This window comes from Xenopus laevis, chromosome 7L (genome assembly GCF_017654675.1).
Source record: "Xenopus laevis strain J_2021 chromosome 7L, Xenopus_laevis_v10.1, whole genome shotgun sequence".
In the NCBI taxonomy this organism is placed as follows: Eukaryota; Metazoa; Chordata; class Amphibia; order Anura; family Pipidae; genus Xenopus; species Xenopus laevis.
The window spans coordinates 20,569,653-20,585,822 of record NC_054383.1 but is presented as its reverse complement, the minus strand read 5'-3'; the positions used below and the strand labels follow the sequence as shown (position 1 = coordinate 20,585,822).

The 16,170-nt window shown below is 37.7% G+C and overlaps 1 protein-coding gene across 4 annotated transcripts in view; it reads right to left on the bottom strand.

Annotated features, from left to right (window-relative positions):
- LOC108696127 (cytoplasmic polyadenylation element-binding protein 3) overlaps positions 1–16,170 on the bottom strand; it is a 74,631-nt gene that overhangs the window by 22,421 nt on the left and 36,040 nt on the right. For all 4 annotated transcript variants that reach the window (XM_018225190.2, XM_041568652.1, XM_018225188.2 and 1 more), the window contains 2 exons: positions 15,552–15,642; positions 3,256–3,312 (listed from right to left, as the gene is read on the bottom strand). In XM_018225190.2, the coding sequence (XP_018080679.1) occupies positions 3,256–3,312; positions 15,552–15,588 (94 nt within the window). In that variant the 5' untranslated portion in view covers positions 15,589–15,642. The remainder of the gene's footprint in view (positions 1–3,255; positions 3,313–15,551; positions 15,643–16,170) is intronic.

Below are 16,170 nucleotides of genomic sequence, written 5' to 3'. Positions count from 1 at the left end.
TCTACTTGTCCCTTCCCCAGTTCCTGCAGCATTAGCATAGAAAGCTGTAAAAAAGATGCATGAATTCAAATCATGAAGCCTATTGGGTTAACATCCTTATGTACAAAAAAAAAAAAAAATCAAATCTGTAGCCAGTGTTTATGAAAAGTAGGGCAGCCAGCAGAGAGGAAACTGTGAAAACACTGAAGACTGTTCTGCCATGATAACACTTCAAAAGCACAAAGCTTGCTGCATTTGTAATATTAAAAAAAATCATCTGGAGAATTTTTTGCTTCCAACAATATTTTAATTTGTCACATTTTTTTTATCTCCTTTGTTTGGATTTTCCACTCAACACCGTAGGAAAGGAAAAACGGGGGCCATGAAGCATTTCATGAACAAGAACAACAATGATGTTTTTTAAAGTTGTACCCTGTATTAGTAAAATGGCCTTATTAGGAGCTTACACATACACTTAACACACACACAAGACATGAGGCAAATACACACCTTGGGGGTTATTTATTAAAGTCCGAATGCCAAAGTCTCAATTTTTTGTTGTTGTTTTTTTTTTTTAACTATAAAATCAAATTTTTAGTGGGGGGAAATTTTTTTCCAAGATTTAATATACCCAGAGGATGGAAAAAATCAGACTCCGAAAATCCGGCATCTCAGACCTGCCGAGGTTGTATATAAGTCAATGGGAGAGGTCTCTATCTTATTTGGAAGTTTGTGGTCTGCGCTGAAATTAGCCTGAAATTCCATTCAGATTTTCACTCAAATTTTATCCAGTTTGTCCACGATCCGATTGAATTGTGCTTGTTTTTTTCATTTTTATTAATAAATAAGGTCACATTGTGGATTCTAGTCTGGTCTGACTTTTTAAAAATTAAATACTCGGATATTGATATTTATGGCAACAAATAAATTCATGCTGTAATTGTCAGATTCCAGCAAGTCAACAATTGTGCGATGCATTACTCAGAAACGCGTTTAGTTACTTGCTGTAGTAATTTCCCTAATGGTTTCATTGCCAATGACACTGAACGTAAATTGGTTATCAAGAAAAATAACTGATGTTTGTTTCAGTGTTACATTCAAATGAAATAAGAGTTATGCATTGCCTAGAACAGGAGCTGCCAGGGAGGCACCAGCGATTCAAAGCTGCTGCCCCGAAAGTTTAGAGTCAACAATCAGGAAAAATAATAACGGCGGAAATTAAACAATTTTATTTTAGCAACTAGGGATGCACCAAATCCACAATTTTGGATTCGGCCGAACCCCCGAATCCTTCAGGAAAGAAGCAAATTAGGGATGGGAAGGGGAAAATGTTTATTACTTCCTTGTTTTGTGACAAAAAGTCATGTGATTTCAATCCCCGCCCCTAATTTGCATATCCAAATTAGGATTCGGATTCGGTTCAGCCGCACAGAAGGGTTCGGCCAGACAGAAGGATTTGGCCAAATCCGAATCCTGCTGAAAAAGGCCAAATCCTGGCCGAATCCCGAACCGAATCCTGGAATCGGTGCATCCCTATTAGCAACTACGGTAATACAAAATAAAAAACAATTATTTGAATTAAAAAACAATTATTTGTGGTGGTACTGTCTTAGGAAAACACATATCTTAATATTTAGATAAACACACATGAACAGCAAAAGCTGTGTTTTTTTTTACGAAAATGTGAGTTTAAGGTTTTTTTTTTTTTAACAAGTCAAGTTTTTTGAGTAAAAAAAGGTCAAATTTTTCTAGTGTTTTTAAAAAAATTTTTTTAAAATTATCTAAAATATAATTATATTGAGAAAGGTCTGAATATGTGACCGAAACATTGATTTTGACCAATACAAATGTTTTTAAAAAATTTTAAGCAAGTCCTTTGAGTGCAGAGTCATTGCTGTGGACGTGCTTGCTGAACTACCATTTGGGCACCCAGGCAGTTGGTGGATTTTTTGTGTGTACCCTCCATTACTATGGTATATACACACAAACACTATTTCAAAACCACAGATTACATGGCATTAAAACATTATACAACCACAATGAGTCACTCAATATTATTTATAGACCTCTCAAAAATCTTGTTTGTTTCCATAGACTACATTAAAGAAACAGATGTTTGGTTTATGCAAATGGCAAATAAAAAATAGCACATTATCAAATTAAACGTGTAGGTTTGGCAGTACTTGCTGTCTTGGGGCTTGGAAGCCCAGCAACAATGTTTATGCTGTCTGATTTGTTCAATAAAACGGAAATTTCAAATAAACCCAATCTAAAAAGAGACCTGGTGGGTTGTGTAATAAAATAGGCAAAGGATTTAAAAAATGCTATCATAATATTATTAGAAATACCACTTCCACAAGGTTTGGAAACATAGAAAGAAGCCAAAACATAAAGTAACTTCCAAAATTAGCTGCAACTGCTCCTATCTTTGTTGGTCACCAATCATTTTGAAAAGAACTACCCATCCATGTTTATATTAAAGGGGTTATTTATTAAGGTTCAAATTATGTTTTCCAAGAAAATTAAAGTTTTCAAGGTTTTTTTGGTCAAAAATCATTTTTGGATAAAAAAAAAAAAATGTAGGAGTCAATGGCAGAGGTCCCTTGAACCATTTGGAAATGTTAATAGCCTTCATGATGTTTGAGTTTTTAGATCAATTTGAGGTTTTTATTCACTGAAAACTCGATTAATTTAAGTTTTTGGGTTTTGCAACTTGAACTTGCTTTAGCTGGAGTATTTTCGGATTTTTAGCAGCTTTGGGGCATAATAAATCTTGAAGAAAAACTTTTCCCTCAAAAATTCGGGATTTTTCCCCTTAAAAAACAGAAAAATCTGAGCCTTAATAAACAGGCGCTGAGGAAGATGAAGAAGCATTGGTAATGTTAACAAACGTCCTCTATTTGTACGGCCACAGATGAGACACAAATGTCCGTAATATAGGGGTGGGGAGCGCAGGAATAGACGCATTACATTTTTTCCAATCGTGCTGTACTCACACAGGCACGTGTAGGCGCCAAACGCAGTTTGAGACGCAACATGCTGCATTTTTCCTGCGTTCGGTGCCTACACGCGCCTGTGCGAGTACATCCCCATTGGAAAAAATGTAATGTGTCTATTCCTGCGCTCCCCTGCGGCTGAATGCAGAAAACCGGACCACAGGGGAGCGCAGCTACAACCGCTCGTCAGTAAGAGACCTTAGGCTATAGGATGCACTGCATTCCATATAATTGTTCCAGGTACTCCAATTGTTCAAATGTGAAAATTAATGTAACTTACTGTTAAGTGCCATAATGTTATCTGTTCCTGGATGATGGAAATTTAGCCCCATTCGAGCTGGAAAAAAATAAAGAACAAAAAATAATATAAGAATATTAAGAGAACAGCATTTTTTTAAATATCAGCACCCAAATATTAAAGGGGTTATGTAAAAAGTGTCACAATGATCAGTCACGTTATTTGCTGGATAGCTGGTAAATAATGTAAACAGTGTTTCAAATGGATATTTGCACTGTGATGTTTACAGCACAAGTTATTAAAGGAGAACTAAACCCTAAAAATAAACAGGGCTAAAATGCCATGTTTTATATACTGAGCTTATTGCACCAGCCTAAAGTTTCAGCTTGTCAATAGCAGCAATGATCCAGGACTTCAAACTTGTCACAGGGGGTCACCATCTTGGAAAGTGTCTGTGACACTCACATGCTCAGTGGGCTCTGAGCAGCTGTTGAGAAGCTAAGCTTAGGGGTCGTCGCAAATTATCCAGCAGAAAATGAGGTTTGTTTGTAATATAAGCTGTGCTACAGGGCTGATTATTAAATTCTGATGCTAATTGCACTGGTTTCTGTGCTGCCATGTAGTAATTATCTGTATTAAATTACTAATCAGCCTTATATTGTGACATTTGTATTCTATGTGTACTTTATATTTTGAGTCCCTAAGCTCAGTAAGTGACAGCAGCACAGAGCATGTGCAGTGAATCAGCAGAAAAGAAGATGGGGAGCTACTGGGGCATCTTTGGAGACACAGATCTTTACTGCTAAAGGGCTGCGGTTGCCTTGGGCTGGTACAGAAGCACAAAACATAATGTACAACATTTCTAGCTAATTCTTTAGTTTAACTTTCCTTGTCCTTTAAAGGAACAGTAACATCAAAAATTAAAGTGTTTAAAAGGAATGACAATATATTTTAGGGTTGCCCTGCACAGGTAAAACTGATGTATGTGCTTCAGAAACACAACTATAGTTTAGAAACAAGCTGCTGTGTAGCCATGGGGGCAGCCATTCAAGCACAGGATACACAGTAGATAACAGATAAGTTCTGAAGAATCCCATTGTATACTACAGAGCTTATCTGTTATCTGCGGTGTATCCTGTGCCTTTTCTACTTTTTCAGCCTTGAATGGCTGCCCCCTTGGCTACACAGCTTTTAGAGTTTACTGATCACCTGTTAAAAAGCAAACAGGTTTACTATGGGTTACTGCTATTGGACAAGCTTAGCGCCTTTTATTACATAACCTTAACCCTTAGGGGGGAATTCACAAAAGTGTCAGTAAAATAAGTAACCCAGAAGTGGCGGTCGACAAATTTGTAAAATGTCGTACGAACGGCAAATTCACAAAGGCAGATGTTACCATCTCTGAATGTCTCGTAAGTCCGACAATTTTCTAAAATGTCGTATATCTTTTCATCATACAAACGACATTTACCAAGACTTTTTATAAGACAATTTGATTGACATTTCCATTTTGGAGAGCCTAAAGTGTCTGAAAAATTGGCGGTAAAAAAAAATGAGTTTACGAGTAATTCATAAAAATGTCGGGAAAAGTAGCGCAGAAAAAAACACGCCCACTTTTAACGACACTAATTCAAAAGTGTCGTACATGTCGGAAAATTGGCGGAGAAATGCTCTGTGAATATGTCGGCTGTTGCTACGACACTTCCTACGACATTTTAAAGACATTTTTTCGTTCCCGACACTTTTGTGAATTCCCCCCTTAGAGTCTCTCTGTAACTGCTGTGGAATAACATTATTTCACCATGCTAAATTCCTCCTTTATTATGAATAGAAACAGTCATACTGTTTATGTGGATAAAGAAAATTGCTTACATAGATTATAATTTAAGAAAAAGGCAGGGCAACAGTACATTATATTGTCTTTCCTTTCAAACACTAATTTTTTGGTGTTACTTTAGTTTGTATAACAACTCATATTTTTTTTTTTAAGAGAGATTAATTTTACAATAGGGGCTTGTGTTTGCTTTTATAAATCTGCTTTTTTCTATGTTTATAACAGAAGCAGACCTTAGAATAGAAATGTATTGAGAACAACATGTAGCATGGTAAATGACATTTAGGAATATTGACTTTTTTCCATATGTTAACGCCATGTAAACAGATGGGAGCGCAAACAGAGATCTGCCATTTCAGTTACATGCGAAGGTGAATCAATGATACAAAATGTCAATTCCTTCAGTCCAGTACGGAACACAAAAAAAACAAAAAAACACAGTTATAGCTAGGGATGCACCGAATACACTATTTTGGATTCGGCCAAACCCCCGAATCCTTCATGAAAGATTCGGCCGAATATCGAACCGAATCCTAATTTGCATATGCAAATTTTTTACTTCCTTGTTTTGTGACAAAAAGTCACACGATTTCCCGCTCGCCCTTAATTTGCATATGCAAATTAAGATTCAGTTCGGCCGGGAAGAAGGATTCGGCCGAATCCGAATCCTACTGAAAAAGGCCGAATCCCGAACCGAATCCTGGATTCGGTGCATCCCTAGTTATAGCATTTGTATGTGCTGCACCCTTGTTTACTATACTATAAATTACTATAAATATATATATATATATAAATAAACCAACAAGATGTGACACAAATCAGACCTAAATAGTGATGGGCGAATCGGTGGCGTTTTTACTGCAAAATGACGAAAAATTTGCAAAACGCATTGAAGCCAATGGGCGTCAAAATAACTTTTTATTTTTTATATGCGTGACTATTTGGTCCAAATGCATTAAAGTAAATGGGTGTCCGAAAAATTGACAATTTTTTTTTGATGCTGCAGATTTTTCACCGGGCGAAGTTTTGTGACAGCTAAAATTCGCCGAAATGCATTGAAGTCTATGGGTGACAGATCTTTTTTTGACAGGCAAGATGGCGTGATGATTTTTTCACCCATTGGGTGTAATTTTTGCGGCTAAATAATTTCACTCACCACCGTGTTTGAGATGTTTATCTGTTGAACTAAAATAACATAATATAAGCCCAGCCTGAAGGCCACTTTGGGTGACATTAGGGATAAGGACTTAATTGCTAAACTTGATATTATTAGTGTGTTATAACAGTTCAAGTCCCCCTTTAAGTCAGGGGCTCCCCTTAGCTCATAACAGGACGACATAGAAATAGTCAAATTTCAGTGTATGACGCCAAAAACCACTGGTCTGGGAGCTTGCAATCAACACTGCTCTGAGAAGTCACTTTTGGAAGCTCAATATCAGAAACAGTAGTTGCCCCTAGAGATGGCCCTTGTACCAGAGTAAATATCACCTAATTCTAACATACACCACCTAAATTTACAATCAAATTGTAATATCTTCCATTTGTCGGCACCCGTTCCAAATGTTTTGGACTATCAAACCTTGGTATAATTGCACTAAAGCCGATCCATTTAAATAACATTACCCAAACCAACTAGCAGCCCATTCAGAGACCAAGAAAATTACAAGCCCTCACCTTCTGCCAGCTGATCAGTAAAATCTGGCCACCCGGGTGTGTGTAAATGGTCAGCCTTCTACTCATCCTCAATGGATGCATTATTCAAGAAAAATAATGTCAATAGCAGAAGAAGAGAAAAAAGAAAAAAAAAAACCACACCCCAGAATCTTCATCAGGACTTTATAGCCAACCTGTAAGCATCATGATCTGCAATGACCATACCCAGATTCACCCATGTCAATCCCTTTCCTTTCCCATTCTTCTTCACCACAATTAGCTACTATATTACAGGTTTGGTAACTATTATCCAGAATGTTCGGTACCTTGGGGAGGGGAGGTTCTGGATAACAGATCTTTTCCGTAATTTGGATCTTCATACTTTAAGTCTACTAAAAAATCATTTAAAGGGGTTGTTCACCTAACATTTTTTTCAGTTCACTTGGTTTCAGATAGTTCACCATAAATAAAGACTTTTTCCAATTACTTTCTATTTTCTATGTGTGACTGTTTTTCTAATATTGAAGTGTAAAGTTTTCAAGCAGCTCTGGGGGGGGGTCACCGACCCTATAAACTGTTCTAAATTGATACATTTAGTTGATACATTTTTAACTTTGTCCCTGCTGAGCAGAATTCCTGAGTTTCATTAAAGGCAGCTGTTAGAATTGATACAATAGTTGCTAATACTCCTGAGATGCTGCTGAGAAATGTATCAACTAAATGTTGCAAAATTGTAACAGTTTAGAGTCTGCGCCTGAATTACTGAGCTGCCAGACTCAAAACACCAGACAAGGACATTAAACTTTAGAAGAAAAAAAATGGAAAGTAATTGAAAAAGGTTTTTATTCCCGGAGAACAATCATAAAACAATTGGACTGAAAAAAAGGAAGGTGAACAACCCCTTTAAACATTAAATAAACCCAATAGGCTGGTTTTGCCTCCAATATATCTAAGTTAGGATCAAAACACACGGTTTTATTTTTCCAGAGAAGAAGTAAAAAGTTTTAAAATTTTGATTTATTGGATTAAAATGGAGTCTAAGGGAGATAACGGGTTTCAGAACACTTAGGGGCAGATTTATCAAAGGTGAAGTCAAAATTTGAATGAAAAAGATTTGAATTTCGAGCTAATTTTAGTGTACTTCAACTATTCGTCATCTAAAACCTGCCGAATTGCTGTTTTAGCCTCTGGGGGACCTCCTAGAACCTATTTGGAGTCAATTGGTGGCCTTTGAAAAAATAAAAAAAAAAACATTTAAAAAAAAAAAAAAAAAAAAAAAAAAAAAACTTTGATTCGAATTCGATTGAATACGGACTGTTCACCCAAAGAAAAAAAAAAGTCAACGTTTTTAATAGGGATTATGCACCGAATCCACTATTTTGGATTCGGCCGAACCCCCGAATCCTTCACAAAAGATTCGGCCGAATACCGAACCGAATCCTAATTTGCATATGTAAATTAGGGGTGGGAAGGGGAAAACATTTTTTACTTCCTTGTTTTGTGACAAAACGTCATGCATTTTCCCTCCCCGCCCCTAATTTGCATATGCAAATTAGGATTCGGATTCAGTTCGGCCAGGCAGAAGGATTCGGCCGAATCCTGCTGAAAAAGGCCGAATCCTGGCCGAATCCCGAACCGAATCCTGGATTCGGTGCATCCCTAATAGGGATGCACCGAATCCAGGATTCAGCCTTTTTCAGCAGGATTCGGCCGAATCCTTCTGGCCGGCTGAACCGAATCTGAATCCTAATTTGCATATGCAAAAAGGTTTTCCCTTTCTGACCCTTAATTTGCATATGTAAATTAGGATTCATTAGGAGTCATTTTTTAATTCGAATTTCGAAGTTATGGGAGTTCAAAAAAACTCCTGTTACTTCGAAATTCGATCCTTGATAAATCTGCCCCTTAGTTTTACTATTGGGGACAAAAAGTATTTAGAAGGTACCAAGTTATTGCCCAGAATTCATAATACTAGCAGTCAAAGGGTAAGTAATCTAGAGGCATAGCAAAGTAGCAGCTATTCCCGTCAGCACCAAACTACTTAAGGTCCCCATAGACGCAAAGATTTCTCTTGCCGAACGACCGATTTTAGGGAAGCCCAACCAATCCTTCGAAATTATCGTGCGGTTAGTGGGATTCGAACGATCGTACATCTAAAGATTTTTCGGCTGACATCTGTCAGGAAAATGATCGCCCATGTCAAAAAATCTTTGTCGGTCCCAGTGCAATCTATCTACGGTATGTTTGCAGGGCCAAGCAGGCAGCTCCCCTTTGTTTTCCTGGCAAATTGGTCTTTTTAGTTGATGGTAAATTCGTATGATCGTACGATCGTTCCGAGAAGATCGTGGTCTCACGATTAGGATCTGATCTTTTAAAAATCTCAACATCTATGGCGATCTTTACTCTTCCTAGAAGTTTCTTTAACAGTTTATTCATGTTCATTTTCTTTCATAAAAACAACTAAATATTTTCTCAGACTGACCTTGTCTGAACCTCTCAGTAGCCCTGACATCACAGTCGCAGCTCTAGAAGCCCCTGGTGAAGTAAATATTTCATTGATGTTTGCAACAGTCTTTGCTGAAAATGTCCGCCGGCATATCTACTGCCATTTGTGGAAACCGGTCCGTGCCCGAGGCAACAAGTTCAAAACCAATACTGTACAACTCTGCAGACCAAAACATGAACATCCGGATACTCGAGCATGCAACTTAACCCTTTCCCATTGCGCTGCTGCATTCTCAACGGGAAGAGGAAGAATATTTTCTGCATTTACAGTGTCAGCACTGTGGAAAATTCTATTGGGAGGAACAGCTACATGCAAGAAAATAAATAATAGCATATAGCAGTCTAAACATGTAAAGGGGAAGTTCAACGTACAATGATTTTTTTGTATGATGCAAATACAGGTATGGGACTGGTTATGCAGAATGCTCGGGACCTGGGTTTGCTGGATAACAGAACTTTCCATAATTTGGGTCTTCATACCTTAGGGGGCAGATTTAGCAAAGTTCGAGGTGAATTTTCAAATGAAAAAAGTTCAAATTTCTAGCTATTTTTTTTGTGTACTTCGACTAGGCAATAGTCCGAAGTCAATTCGAATTTGAAAAAATTAAAAAATTTGAATATCGAAATTTATCATCACTGTCTCTTTAAAAATTCGACTTCGACCATTCGTCATCTAAAGCCTGCTGAATTGCTGTTTTAGCCTATGGGAGACCTATTTGGAGTCAATTGGTGGACTTTGAAAAATCAAAGTTTTTTTGGGGAAATATTTTGAATCAAATTCGATCGAATGCGATATTCCTTCGATTCTAATTCGGCCAATACGGACCTATTCGACCCAAAAAAAAACTTTGACTGAATTTCGGTCAGTCTTTTTGAATTCGAATTTCGAAGTTTTTTTCAATTCAAAATTTGAACCTTGATAAACATGTCCCTAAGTCTACTAGAAAGTCATATACACATTAAATAAACCCAATAGGCTGGTTTTGCTTCCAATAAGGATTAATTATATCTTCGTTGGGATCAAGTACAAGTTACTGTTTTATTATTACACAGAAAAGGGAAATTGTTTTTAAAACGTTGGGTTATTTGATTAAAATGGATACTTTTGGAGATTGCCTTTCCATAATTTGGACCCTTCTGAAAAATGGGTTTCTGGATAACGGATGCGATACCTGTATAGCAGTAAAAGGCTAACCATGTAAAGGGGAAGTTCACCTTACATTGATTTTTTTAGTATGATGCATATAAAATAAGACAATTCACTAATGGTCTTAATTTTCTATTTTTATTTAAAAAAAATTAACTACTCTAGTCTGGGCTGGCCCTACTTCCATTACGAAAATCTGTGCTGTGGGGAGGGTGGCCACCATGACGGGATGCTCAACTTTGGTCCTATGGTCAGCAATCTAGTATGCGCACTTGAAGCCAATGTTATTTGCCAAGGCTTGTGGTTGGCAACTGGAACCACAAAGCACAAGATCAGACGACAAGTGGCATTTAGTGCAGCCACCATGGCTACATAGGCCATCCAGGGGGGGGGGGGTTCTTTGCTGTGGCTGGGGAGAGAAGTCATTACAGGGCGCCCCTGATTCAAATTTAAAGGGGACCTGTCTCCCTAAGAAATAATTACAAATCTTATTTTATTGTGTTAATCAAGCAAAATAAACTTCACATACACTATAAAAATTATTTAAATCTTGTTTCTTTGAGTGTTGCAATTCACAATCTCAGCAAGCAGGCAGCAGCCATTTTGTGAAAAGTGTGATTAAGGCAAGCTTTGCAGCACACCAAAATTGCACCAGAATGTGTCACGTGATGCCCATGCACTGGCTGCACAATTAGATGGTGAGGAGGGAGGGGGAATGTAAGGAGGACAGTGACATTTAGGACGTGCAGAGTGGAAAGTGAAAGAAACTTTCAGTGCGGTAGAAAATATATGATTGACAGCTGAGACTTTTGAACAAGTTTATATAATTATGGGTGTTTTAATGAAAAAATTATTTGGGTTTTATGTTTAATTTGAAAGCGGCTTTAATTATACAGCTTTTTATGTCTGTTGACAGGTCCCCTTTAATAAACCTTCGGACAATGTTTCCCACTTTACTGGCAGGTATCAAAGTCCAGTCGACTGCCGTCAACGCAATGAGCAGCAACTCCGAGTGTTTTATCCCCCGTCCGTGGAGCTATTAATGGTCTGGTCTACAAGAAGTTCTTGTACAGGGGAAGGTCAGGGTTAGTTCTTGTGCAGGGGATTTTAAGTCAATGAATAAATGATTATTGTACACATTACTAATCCGGGCAGACTCGTTTCAACAGTAGGCAAGGCTTTAAACTTGCATCAACAAAAATTAAATGATTTGATATATTTCCAAAGTGCTGCCTTCTTTTCCATATCCGCTTTATGGGGGTATCGGCAGCTGCGGAGCTAAACGTGTTGCTTTCATTTAATGCCACTAATTGAAACCCTGCTTTTCAGAGCAACCACAGAAACAGAACTGAGAGTGTGACATCTGGAAACTTTGTTTTCCATACAGTCCCTGTGCCAGGTGCTGCTTGTGTGACATTTTGTCACTTGCCCTTGGACGACGATTTTTAAACCTTTCTTTGTCATCCGGGAGAAACGTTAAAGTCCAGGCTTAGATCAGTTTGCGGAATCACTCACTGAAATGGACTTTTACAACCGTTTAGTAATTTGTGACAATTAGGACAATTAAACTCAAATTAATGGGGTGCCAATAGGCACCACCCAGCGACCCCTCTAATATTAAGGTGCACATCTTGCCCAGGCTTTGTTCAAGCAGATGACCAGTAAATGGCACTTGATTATTGGTTGCTAAAGGTGATGTTAGAGGTGAACATACCTCCAAAGGGACAAAAAGATTTGTAGAGCGAAGATATTTTTGACCACGCCCATTTGTGCTTATCTTAAATTGTTACAAAAGTATCTAAGTATCTATTCTGGGCTCTCTGCCAAAAGCCAATTAGGTTAGAAACTTTGCATCTTTTTCTGGCTGTTCAGTGCAGGAGTTCAAAGAGAAAGTCGGGACATTTCAGTAACAAGCCAGAGCTGCGGGTCCAAATCGGGACTGTCCCGTGAAAAACGGACAGTTGGGAGGTGAATATTATACAACTGGTGTTCACATTTTGTTTGCTTTTTTTTTTTTTTTTTTTTTTTTTTTTTTAATTATTTGCCTTCCTCTTCTGCCTCTTTCCATCTTTCCAATGGGAGTCATTTGTTTTTTGAGGCTATGATTTTGTAATTTACTTTTTATTACGGCAATTTGTAATTTAACTATTTTGGATTCGGCCGAACCCCCGAATCCTTCGCGAAAGATTTGGCCGATACAAAACCGAATCCTAACTTGCATGTGCAAATTAGGGGTGGGAAATGGAAAATATTTCACTTCCTTGTTTTGTGACAAAAAATCACGAGATTTCGTATTGGCCGGGCAGAAAGATTTGGCCGAATCCTGCTGAAAAAGGCCGTGTCCTGAACCGAATACCGGATTCGGTGCATCCCTGCCAGTAAACCCTCAAAGTAATGCTGCTCTGAGTCCTCTGTTAAAAGAAACACATGGGCTTCTGTATCAGACTTCCAGTTTTCAGCTTAAACATCCAGAGCTAGGGCTTGAGCATGCTCAGTTCGCTCCTCTCTCCCCCTCCCTTTCCCTCCCTGATGTAATCTGAGCCCAGAGCTATGAGTGAGCAGGGAGAGACTCCGACAGGAAGTGATGTCACACCAAGATGGCAGCTGCTATCCTAATCAACCAGATAGGGCTTCTATAGCTCTTTACTCAGGTATGGTAAAGCATTCTACAGAATATAGTGTTCTAGCTTGCACTATTGTGGCTAATGTATTGGCAATAAACTGCTTCTGTAGCTTTCCTTCTCCTTTAATAATAATAATAGCAGCATGTCAAGGACAGAGGGAAAAAGGTACACAAACAAAGAGGAACAAAAGCCATGGTCCTGGAAATAATCAAACCCAAGACTGCAATCCTGCCAAACCCTAATTGTAACCAATGAGTAGGGATGGGCGAATTTGACCCATTTCGTTTCGCCAAAAATTTGCCGCTGGCGAAATGTCGCGGGCGCCCATTAAAGTCTATGGGCGTCAAAAACATTTTCTTTCTCATCTATTTATTTTGACGCACAACACCATACAAGTCTATGGGCGTAATTTTTTTGGAAACAAGGCGAAAAAATTCGCCCATCCCTACCAATGAGTATCTTCTCTAGGGCAGGGAGTTTGGGATGCTTTATAAAATATGATTATCCCTGAATTTAAAAAGGTTTCTAAAAGGTAAGGGAATTAAATGAAGATACTTGCTTTCAACAGCTAATTGCCACTGAGCACAGCTAACTGCTATGCAATTCCTTTCATGTACCTTCAGCTGAATTTATTCTCAATACTTTGTACATTCCAAAGCTGCCCATTTGCACAGATATCCACAATTCATTAAGCTGCTGAGAGATGTACGTTATCAATAAGGAATCAATTTAAATTAGCACAAACCGCAGCTGCCAGAGTCAGGGGATCTTTCTCCATGGCCATTAAAATATGTTTTGCAGCAATGAGCTGTAAAATTAGGTCTTGCTTGGAAATTATCAGCGATGTGCTGAGACATCATGGTGATGAAGCGGAGGAGAGGCAATATCACACGACGACAGATTTCTCTTTTTTTGCAATTTAATCGACTAGCAATTTCATAAGTACCAGGACCCAAAGCTGATTAATTAAAGTAACCCACAGTCTATAAATGCAGAATAAAAGGGAACCTATAAGAGTAAATAATAGTTTCCTAATATTCATAAAGAGTACATAGTTATACCATTATTTTTATATACAGGTATACCATTGTATGGTACAGGTATGGGACCTGTTATCCAGAATGCTTGGGACCTGGGGTTTTCCGGATAACGGATGTTTCTGTAATTTGGATCTTCATACCTTAAGTCTACTAGAAAATCATGAAAACATTAAATAAACCCAATAGGCTGGTTTTGCTTCCAATAAGCAGTACTTGTACAGGTACGGGATCCATTATCCGGAAACCTGATGTCCAGAAAGTTTGAAGTCTGAATTACAGAATGAACATCTCCCATAGACTCCATTATAATCAAATTATCCAAAAAAAATTTTAAAAATTCACTTTTTCTCTGTAATAATAAAACAGTACCTTGTAATTGATCCAAACAACGATATAATTAATCCTTCATGGAATCAGAACCAGTCTATTGGGTTTATTTCATGTTTACATGATTGTCTAGTAGGTATGAAGATCCAAATTATAGAAAGATCTGCTGTTATTCAGAAAACCCCAGGTCCCGAACATTCTGGATAACAGGTCCCATACCTGTATCTTAATTCGGATAAAGTACAAGCTACTGTTTTATTATTACAGGGAAAAGGAAAATCATTTTTAAAAATTTGGATTATTTGGATAAAATAGAGTCTATGGGAGATGGTCTTTCCAAAATTTGGAGCCTTCTTGATTACAGTTTCCGGATAACAGACCCCCATACCTGTATAAACACATCATGTTTCTCTTTTATACTAATGCGTCTTGATTACATGGAAATAATGACTAAATATTTTTCTGCTGGGTTATCTGGAAATGGGAGAGAAATACTGTCCACTCAGTTCCAGATCAGATACGATACATAGGCTAAACTTATTGCCCCACTAAGACTAAGATGTCTGATAAAGTGTTTTCAAATATCTGTAGTCTCATTATGAGTTTTGGGGGGCATGTAACAAAATATTGTAACAAAATATTGATCTTAAAGGGGTGCTTCATCATTAAGTTAACTAAAGTATGGCTAATTCTAAGCAACTTTTCAATTGGCCTTCATTTTTTATAGTTTTTGAATTATTTGCCTTTTTCTGAGGACTATTTCAAGCTTTCAAATGGGGGTCAGTGACCCCAGCTAAAAAAACAAATGCTCTATAAGGCTACAAATTTATTGTTATTGCTACATTTTGTTACTCATCTTTCTATTCATATTCCAGTCTCTTATTCAAATCAGTACATTGTTGCTAGGGTAAATTGGACCATAGGAAAAAGATTGCTGATATTGCAAGCTGGGGAGCTGCTGAAAAAATTAAATCCAATTGCAAATTTTCTCACTATATCACTCTCTACATCATACTAAAAGTTAGTTTAAAGGTAAACAACCCCTTTAAAGGAACAGTTTAGTGTAAAAATAAAAACTGGGTACGTAGAATAGGCTGTGGTCTAATTTTTGTTCCCTACTTTGGACTAAAAAATAGGCAGTTACATTTTCTTCCCCTGCAAAATGAGGCTTCTTATTTCATATGAGCAAATATCGGGCCTGTGTTTACCTTTCAGAGGTTCATGATCAGTCCTTATCATATCCATTAAGGAATTCTCCAAAGTGTGCAAGTTAAAAGAGTCATAGGGCCTATTCCGGTCCTGGAAGAAAAGAAAACGGATAAAACTAGTAGTACAATAACAACAGCAGAGGGTTAAGTCAGGACAATACTGCATGCTAAACAAACACCATTGATACCGTACAAAATTATAGTTTATACACACACACACACACACAAACACCCAGAGTCTTGCACAACAGAAGCTTACACTTTAATTAGCACAGGCAAAATGTCAGCTCTCCTTGGGGCCTTTAATCAAATATTTTTCTGTTTTAATCTAAGAACGAGTGAGCACCAGTTTTTTCCAGTCACATCAGCTTAGATTTAACACCAGGGTACTACTAATATATTTAAGTATTCATCACAAGGCAAGTTAATGACTGCTATAGCTGGCCACACTTAGATGTCAGCCAATTAGGGAAACTCTCATTTAAACAGGCCTGATGTATACTTGTGTTCTCCCTAATGAACCTGATGACGATATTAATTAACTGATCATCAACACTGGCATTGGTGCCCTTTTGTTTGTTTTGGCCCTCAACATTTATGACCCAGTTGGCCTCAGACC